Source organism: Gossypium raimondii, chromosome 13 (assembly GCF_025698545.1).
Source record: "Gossypium raimondii isolate GPD5lz chromosome 13, ASM2569854v1, whole genome shotgun sequence".
NCBI lineage: Eukaryota > Viridiplantae > Streptophyta > Magnoliopsida > Malvales > Malvaceae > Gossypium > Gossypium raimondii.
This window is the reverse complement of record NC_068577.1, coordinates 30,656,716-30,665,405: the sequence shown is the minus strand read 5'-3', so window position 1 is coordinate 30,665,405 and position 8,690 is coordinate 30,656,716. Positions and strand designations below refer to the sequence as shown.

The 8,690-nt window shown below is 33.1% G+C and overlaps 1 protein-coding gene across 4 annotated transcripts; it reads left to right on the top strand.

Moving 5' to 3' along the window:
* On the top strand, positions 1–6,068 carry LOC105782733 (U11/U12 small nuclear ribonucleoprotein 48 kDa protein). 4 transcript variants are annotated; one of them, XM_012607682.2, is made up of 5 exons: positions 1–1,430; positions 1,726–1,840; positions 3,446–3,553; positions 3,974–4,741; positions 5,839–6,068. In XM_012607682.2, exons 1-4 carry the CDS (start codon positions 118–120, stop codon positions 4,673–4,675), a joined length of 2,238 nt encoding a protein of 745 aa, XP_012463136.1. In that variant the 5' UTR covers positions 1–117; the 3' UTR covers positions 4,676–4,741; positions 5,839–6,068. The 4 variants fall into 4 exon arrangements, with proteins under 4 accessions (XP_012463136.1, XP_012463134.1, XP_012463135.1 ...); XM_012607680.2 differs by having other exon boundaries at positions 4,859–6,068; XM_012607681.2 differs by having other exon boundaries at positions 3,974–4,759.
* Positions 6,069–8,690: the final 2,622 nt, after the last annotated feature.

The window sequence follows — 8,690 nt, the reverse complement described above, 5'->3', positions numbered from 1 at the left end:
AAAAAATACGAAAATTAAATCGACAACTTTGCAAAATCGTGCAATGGGAACAAGGAAGTAGAGGTATAATCTTCAATCTTTGCAGTGCTCCACTGTCACTGCAAATTCAGGAACTCCATGAATCCTTCTCCAATTCAACCTTTTCTCCCTTCCCAAAACCCTAACCCTAATTTCCCACTCCCTCCCCTCTCGCAAAACCCTAACCCTGTTTGCCCTCCATCCCTCTCCGCCGCTCTATGCTCCCTCACCTCCCTCGTCTCTCTCTCCCACCGAACCCTCGACTCCCATTCTACCCTCACCACATCCCTAAACTCTGGCCTTGTCACTTGCCCTTCTAACCCTAACCATCTACTTCCCCCAGGGTCTCTTTTCTCCCATTTCCTGCACTGCCCTTCCCCACGAACTATCGACCTTCACCCCCCAAATTACCGTAATACCCTCAAATCCGCTTTACATTTACATCCCCAAGACTCCATTTTTCAGGGTAAGCAATGCTCGGACCTTTGCCTCTCTTTAGATGATTACTTTTCTGATTTTGGGTCTCATTTCTTTTACAAAAATTGTCCTGGTGCTGTCAGTTTGTTTGATATTGATAACAACACTAAAGCCACGTTTACTTTACCCGCTTTTTTATCGGTTGAATGCGTTAGTTCTGAGGGTTCTAATGAAAGAGAGAGTGAGGCCAGTGAAAGGAAGGGTTTAAGGGTTTTAGCTTCGGGTTTATGGGATATTGGGAGGGAAGTTGAGGGGTGGGGTGATTACCCTGCTTCGTATTCGTTTAATATTGCTTGCGGGATATTGGGTTCGAGAATGATGAAAGGAGGGGATTTGAGGAAATGGTTGGTTGCTAATTCACCAAGATATGGTATTGTGATTGATGAGTATATGGGGGATCATATCGTTTTGCTCGTTAGGTTGTGTTTGAAGGCTGTTGCGAGGGAAGCTACCAGTTTAGTGGAAGCAGGGATGGAATACAAAGAAGATAAGGTGAAAGAATCGGATGTGTGTTTGGCGAGGAGAATGTTTGATTGTCCTGTTTTGCTTCAAGTTTTAATGTGGTTAGGTTCTCAGCTTTCTGTTTTGTATGGTGAATTAAATGGGAAATTCTTTGCAATTAATATGATCAAGCAATGTGTGTTAGAAGGAGCATCAAGGTTGTTGTTGTTTCCCATGGAAGAAAAGGTGATCGATTCACTTAATTTGGGACAAGAGTCACAAAGTTTGGTTACTAATGGTGTTGAGGAAATTAAACTTGAGGAGCCAACTGAGGAAAGTAATGAACCAGTTAAAACAGTTGACGGAAGCATTGGTGCTGGGACGATACTTGTATCCCAGGTAGCAGCAGCAGTTGCTGCATTGCATGAACGGTGTTTCCTTGAAGGAAAAATAAAGCATTTACGGGCTTCCCGACCTCCTTCAAGATATGAGCGGTTAGTTACCTTTTTCAGTTCTTTGTCTTAAGACAATCTGCGTGCTTTTGTTTTCTCAAAGGTTCTTATAACCCCATTTGCTATCTTCTTCATTGTTTTCATTTTTCTGTATCATTTGCAATCCGATATTATTTTTATCTATTATTATTTTGATTGTAATGATGTCTCTTAGTTTTATGTTTACAAATAAACTTAATTATATTTTAGTTAATTAAAAAGCATCACTGTCTCAGACTTGCTCATTACTTAGGATAATTGATGGTGACATGCTAATAGAGGCCTCCTTGATGTGTAGGATGGCCGAGCATGCTTATGTTTCAGAGAGAGCTGATGCAGAGAGGAAAAAACGTCCCAACTATAGACCCATAATTGATCATGATGGGCTTCCTCGGCAGGCATCATCTAATGAGGTACAACATCATATTTCGCAAAATGTTTTGAGCTGCACTTTGCTTTAGAATTTAAAGCTATGCATCTTTCACTTGATTCTACCGGCACAGCTTAGGGTACTAGGGCTTATGATAACTATAATTTGGAATTTTTAACAAAAGAGGGAAGTTTAATACAGAAGAAAAAAGAACATAAGAGAAGAAGAAAAGAAAAGATAACCTAAGCTTCACACTTATGGTTCCTTCTTTGAATAAGCTTCACACTTATGGTTCCTTCTTTGAATTACATAACCAGGAAGAAACAAAAGTGTTGTTAAGGCGCGCGCCTAGGTGCTGAGGTACAGCCAAAAATCACCAATACGCTTTTAACATTCTCAGGCAAAGTGATTTTACTAGGCGCTCGCCTTAATGTGCTTTTACTGTGCTTTGGGCTCTAAGCTAGGCCACAGAAAAGCTAGCTTGAGTGAAGTGGTGAGCCGATTTTGATTTTTTTTTTTCTATTTAGAGTGAAGTGGTGGAGAGGCAACTTTAACTTTTTCTTTTTTAATTCAAAGACCCACTCAGTAGAAAACCCAAAAACTCATTGAAGCCCACTATAAACTTTTAAGTTTCTTTTTTCTTTTTTATTTTCTAAAGAAAAACTGAAATATTATTAATTCCTAAGCTGACTTTTAACTTTTTTATTTTTATTTTATATTTAAAAACTCAAAATATTATTATTTCTCTTTATTTTATTAATTGCAAACCCACTATTCCTCAACTTTATTAGTTAAAACCAGATACAGACACTACCAAGCAAAAGGTAAACATGTTTTCTTTATTTTCCATCTATTCTATTGTTTCTTATTCTTTTAATTCTTTTCTCCTTCTCGATTTTATTTTTCTATTGCAATTTCTTTTCAATAATTTTGGAGCAAAGATTGATATATTTCCTTTTCTTAACCATTATTGTAATGCTGAAGACCTGAAAGCAATGTAAAATTTTTGATTTTTTAACTAACAGACCAACCCTAATGTAATGTAATATATATTTATATGTATAAGCATGTGCCTTATTTTACTCAGGCGAGTGCTTTTTTTGCACCTTGCGCCTCGGGCTATATAGAGGACTTTGTGCCTTGAGCGCATCTAGCGCCCTTGACGACACTGACAAAACCTAAGCATCACGCATAGGGTCCCCTAGGAGTTGCACCTAAGGATGATTGCATTGCATGATCTAATAGCAATAATGCTAAAATGTTCTCATAATCCTTATATTTTTCCCATAAATGTAATAGTATATTGATATTATATAGGCTACTAGACTACTACCAAGCCTAATCCTAAAAGATCTAGAATTCTGATCCTAAGTAGGACTTTGGAAGAAATACTTCAAAGACTTCTAGTAAAATAGTAAACTCAACTCAAAAACAAAACCTAATAGGATTGGAAAACACTAAGATACTAAACACTAATGTAGTTGTAAAATGCCTAAAATATAGCTCTGGATCAATAAAATATTGCAACTAGCCCCTAAAAAATAGAGTTTCAAAATAAAATCTCAAGTAAGCTTACCCCTCAATTAGCTTATCAGTGTACTGCATCAACTACTTTATTTCCTCACGATTCCTTTTTTGTTTATATAAGGAAACAAATAGAACTAAAACAAGAGAGGAGATATTGGCTGAAGAAAGAGACTACAAAAGGCGAAGAATGTCATATCGTGGGAAGAAATTGAAGCGGACAAAATTGGAGGTTTGAAGTTCTTTTGAACTGCGATTGCCTTTTGGGATTTTGCTCCCCATTTGTTATCTTATATTTGCTAACTGATGTTTCAACCATGAATGAGCCTTTCTTTTTATTTCTTTAGAGTGTGTGTTTGTGCGTGCATGTGTGTGTGTGTGTGTTTATAAGAAAAGAGCTTTCAACACAGCTGATTGAGATGCCTTCATGCCTGCTCAAAAGAGCGAAGGAATTTCCATTTATTAATATCTTCTTCCTTGTGCCTGTGTTGAAATTCCAAAATATTCCCTCAAATTATATGCCTTAGTAGAAGGATGGCTTTTAGGAGTCATTATTAACAAGGGATTTAAATTAGGTAAATGTAGGATCAGTTAAAATTTGAGGTTCTTGTTCTTAAGTAGTGCTTTAAGTTATTTCCATATATTTTTATAGGTTATGAGGGATATAATAGAGGAATACACTGAGGAAATCAAGAAAGCTGGTGGCATTGGTTGCTTTGTCAAAGGAGCAGAAGAAGAAAGGAGGTTGTCATCTGAATCACCAGTTCCTTATGATCATGCTGTGAATGCTGGTGAGCATAGAAAAGGTACCAGTGATATTTCTGAAGCAGTGAGTGGTAGCCCAAACCATTATGGGAGAAGATCACACAATGACCAGCATAGTAGATCTTCAAGGTTCGAAAATTACTCACGGAACAATTTTGAGCAATCGAGAAGGCATCGTGATCTTGAAGATCAAAGGAGAAGAATTGGTGAAGAGAAACACAGAGAAGACCATTCCAGAACCTCGAGACACAGAAGTCATGGGGGGTCAGACGGACGAAGAAGCCATAGAAGGGAGCGTGATGATGTAGAACCCACAAGAGCCACACACTATGAGAGAGGAAGTCGATCTAGTATTTCTAAATATAGGGATTACAAATCATCTTATTCTGTTTCTAATTCTTCTGATGACTCTCATGAAAAAAAGAATGACCTGAAGTTGGACAGTAGAGACCAGAATCGAAGGAGCTCCTATGAGAATCAAACTTCAGGCTCCAGGGCACAAAATGGATTTGATGATAGATATAATCCTTTAGAATCTGAAGACATGTATGATGATGTACTCGGTGGCAAGTATGTCAGACCAGATTGATATCATGGATGTGGCTGCGGGTTTTCTGCAAATGAACTATATCCTTATTGATGTGGAAAATCTTGAGTAGGTTCCTTTCCTTGGGTGAGTTTATCAGCTATTATCCTTTAGATCAGATCTAGTGATTTTATTTATATATAGTTTTTTTTGACATGGTTACTTCAATAACTTTGCACTTTGCAGTAATAAGTCATGAGGCTTCGGCATATCTCAATATGTATCCTCCTTAGTATCCTTTATTGTATATTATTTTCCCAGTTTAGCGCTGGCACTTTTTGTTTTTGTCTTTTTGATCTGTGCTTCTTGATTTTTCCAATTCTTAACTTATGTAACAAAGGAGCCTTAATTTTGGCCTCAGCATTTTCAGTATCCTTTTTCTCTGAGACATTAAAATCTTCAATATCATGAGTTATGTCATCTTAGAACTTTCTTGAGGGCCATTAAGAGCATATTTAATGGCTTTATTCATATCCTCATTTTCTTGTGATCATTATAGGTTGCTATGTATTTATAATTTATCTATAGTCTTAGCATTACTTTTTCTTAAGATCTTACGAAGAATTTTACAATACTGTTAACTATACTCATAGCTGGTTTAAGGTGAAGACATGATATGATTTAAATCATTGTTCTAGCTCCTGTCTGTCTTTAGCATTGGGTTAATGAAAACTCAAAATATTCTGTGTTGGTGTCAATTTCGCTTTTTCTGCTATACTTTCAGGATGTTGCAGGTACCATATTCTACATAGCTGATTGCCCGATTCAAGTTGCTAGCAGTGTTGCTATGCTGTGAACTTATTTTATGGCTTTCTACTATTGAGATCATTCTTTTCTTTCTGTTGTGTCATGGTTGAAACTTAGAAAGCATAAATATTTAAAAAGCTAGCAGAAGGATAAGGTTGCAATGCAAGTCTTTTGGCTAATGCTGAAAAACATAAAAGTATCTTAGTTGCATACTAATTGAAGATTTTACAGGTTTGTTATGGTATATGATAGCCGCAAACTATCATTTTGCTAAATTCTCAGGCAAAGACTCCCATGTTATATTCATCTTGTCATTCTCATCGTAATAGTTGTCATATGTATATTGTTGCTGTCATTCATTCATGTATAGGGTGTTTGTAAAGGATGCCTTCTTACAGTTTGATGTTCTTTACTTGTAGATGGCAAGGGATGACATTGGCCCTTACGGATGGAGAGTATGGAATTTGACAATGAAAATTAAATCTACTTTTCTTTTTTAATCTTTTGCCCTGTTTGCCTATGAAAATCTACTTGCACCTGAATTTTAACAAACAACGAAGTTCTTTGTTTTCGTTTTTGGTGTAAAATATTGTATACAGTTTATTTTTATGTTAATTTTATGTACCTATTACCTTGTTTGTTTGAAGAAGTTTCAGGCAGACTAGTATTCTCAAATTACAATGGGTTGGTGGTAATCTGTTGTCGTAAAATGCTTTGACCAACAAGTTGCCATTCCTCTTTTAACTTTCTTTCTCCCAATTTATTCTTTGGGGAGTAATTTCTAGAAGGGATTTACTTTGACGGCTATGTTTTTTTTTTTTATCCATTTTGATACTTGAAATTGAAAAATATCAAAGTTTGATGATTAGGTAGTTTGATGCTGTGTCACATCATTTGAAAATTAAAAATTATATAAAATTGTAAGTAATAGCAAAGTATAATTTTAGAGTGTCATATACAATATTTTAATAATGGGTGGAATTGGTTGGATTAGTTTTTAATTTAATTGGTTTGATTGGTTGAATAGTTAAACAAATAATAATTAAATTAATAAATTTTTGAAGATATTAAATAAATAATTAAAATTCATAGATTTAAAAAAATTGTTAACCAAGATCAATTTGGTCAACTATTAGTTTATCAATTTTGAGTTGTTTTTTATTAAATTTATTCACTCTTTGTTTGTACCAATATAACAATCTTTTTCTTCAATTGATTACGTTATCAAATTTTAATTGAAAAATTAATTTAATTGTTTAAGTAAAAATATTAAGGTGGGTTTAGGTGTAGAAAAAAAATGTTATCCCTTTCTACAATGTAGCTATGTATGACATATTTTATAATAAGTACCCTATTTATATATATTAAAAAAACAAAAAGTTTGAAAGTATGTTATGTAAATCAACCAAGTTTTATTGTGAAAATATTTAGATGAAATTATTTCATTATGTTCCAAATTTCAGCACATTTCTCTTTTCGATCACACTTATTATTATTATTATTACTTTGTATCAAATGAAAAGTATCACAACAACTAGCCTGCTCTATTTAGCATCCTCAATTAGCAAAGACAATAAGTTGTCTGGAGTTGCAGATAAAAGAATATCCCTCGAGTAAAGATCATGTGCCAAGTTAGCTAGATGATCTGCACATCGATTCCTCTATTTATGTATGCGTTGACAAGTTTCATGCAATCTCGAACCAATGAACTAAGGGGTGAGTATCAACATTGTCTCCATCGTAGAATCCATTTCAACTATCCTTTATTTTTATTTCTGTTTATTTTAGGATTATTTATCTTAAAACCTATATATCCATTATTCTGTTTTACTATTGCCTGTTTTTGTCTTGGTTGAGACGATTGACGTTTTAAAGTAAGAGAACTTAATAGATTACAGACGGTTTTAGATACCTAAGATAAATTTCATGGAAGAAACTGATTGTTTATATAAGGATAAGAGTTGCAATCATACTATGTATATTGACTCTAAAACGAAAATAATATTTCATCAATTAGTAAATGTTTTAATAGCTTAATAGATATTGCTTCTATATATTTTCATAAGTCATATAATAAAGTTAATAAAATAGAACAATAAATAAATAATTTAGGACAAGTAATTGAATTAGATTTGAAGAACGAATCTAAAGATATTTTATCTAAAGTTAATAATAAATTAGAACAAGAAATAGATTTAGGTCTTTTATATTATGGTAATAGTAATATAATATTAGCTTTGTAGAAGAAGAAGAAGACACTTCCTCTAAAGATTCATCTACTAAAAATAAAAGATATATAAAATCTGTAAAATAGAAAAGAAATTTTACTTATCAACAAAAATATGACTTCCAATCTTATAAACAACTTATAGAACATTTGAAGAATAAATTTACTAAGACATCCGATAAAATGAAAAAAATAGAATATCTAAAACTTATAGAATAACTTTATGAAAAACATAAAGATCTATTTGTATTATTTAATTATCATTATATGCTAAACTATGATTCTCCATGTAGTAGTAGTAGTTCTAATAATTCTATAAACTTAGAAGATATAAAAGTTCAAGTTATAAATCTAATGAAGAAAATTCTTCAACAGATGAAGATGAAAATATAAACATACCGAACCAATGAAAACTGATCAAACAGATCAAGGTCCTAATAGAAAAAAAAATTTAAATTTGGATATTCTAAAAGATGGTTGTTTAAGATTCTTTAATAAAAAATATGAACAAGTTGAAAATATAACTAGAATTTTTGGTAATCAAACTGAAAATATTGCTACTATTGAAATAAAATCTGAAAATTTAGGAGTCGTCTACCCAACCAGTTCCACATAGGATAGACGATCTAAATAAAAGAAATGTTGCTCAAGAAGGAATATATTTAGATCTTACAAATATTCCTATAGCAGACTGAAAAAACCATAGATGATTGGGCACAGTCTAAGACTATAGTTGTAAACAACAACACTTGGTCTAAAGAAAATTTTTTAAATTATTTTGTTGGAACATTTCAAGAAGATGTGAAGAACAAGAAAAAGGAAAAGATCAAAAAGGACAATTAATCAACCGGATTCAAACTCCCAAAGATGTATTAAAAGGATTAACATGCATTCTAAAAACAGAATTTTGTGGCTATACTGATAAAAAGATCAAGATAACCTATCTAGTTATGTGTTGTCAAAAATTAAATTATGTGACATTAAATATTTAGAAGATTTTTCTAAAAAGTTCTTCATGAATATCAAAATTAAAAAAATGAAAAT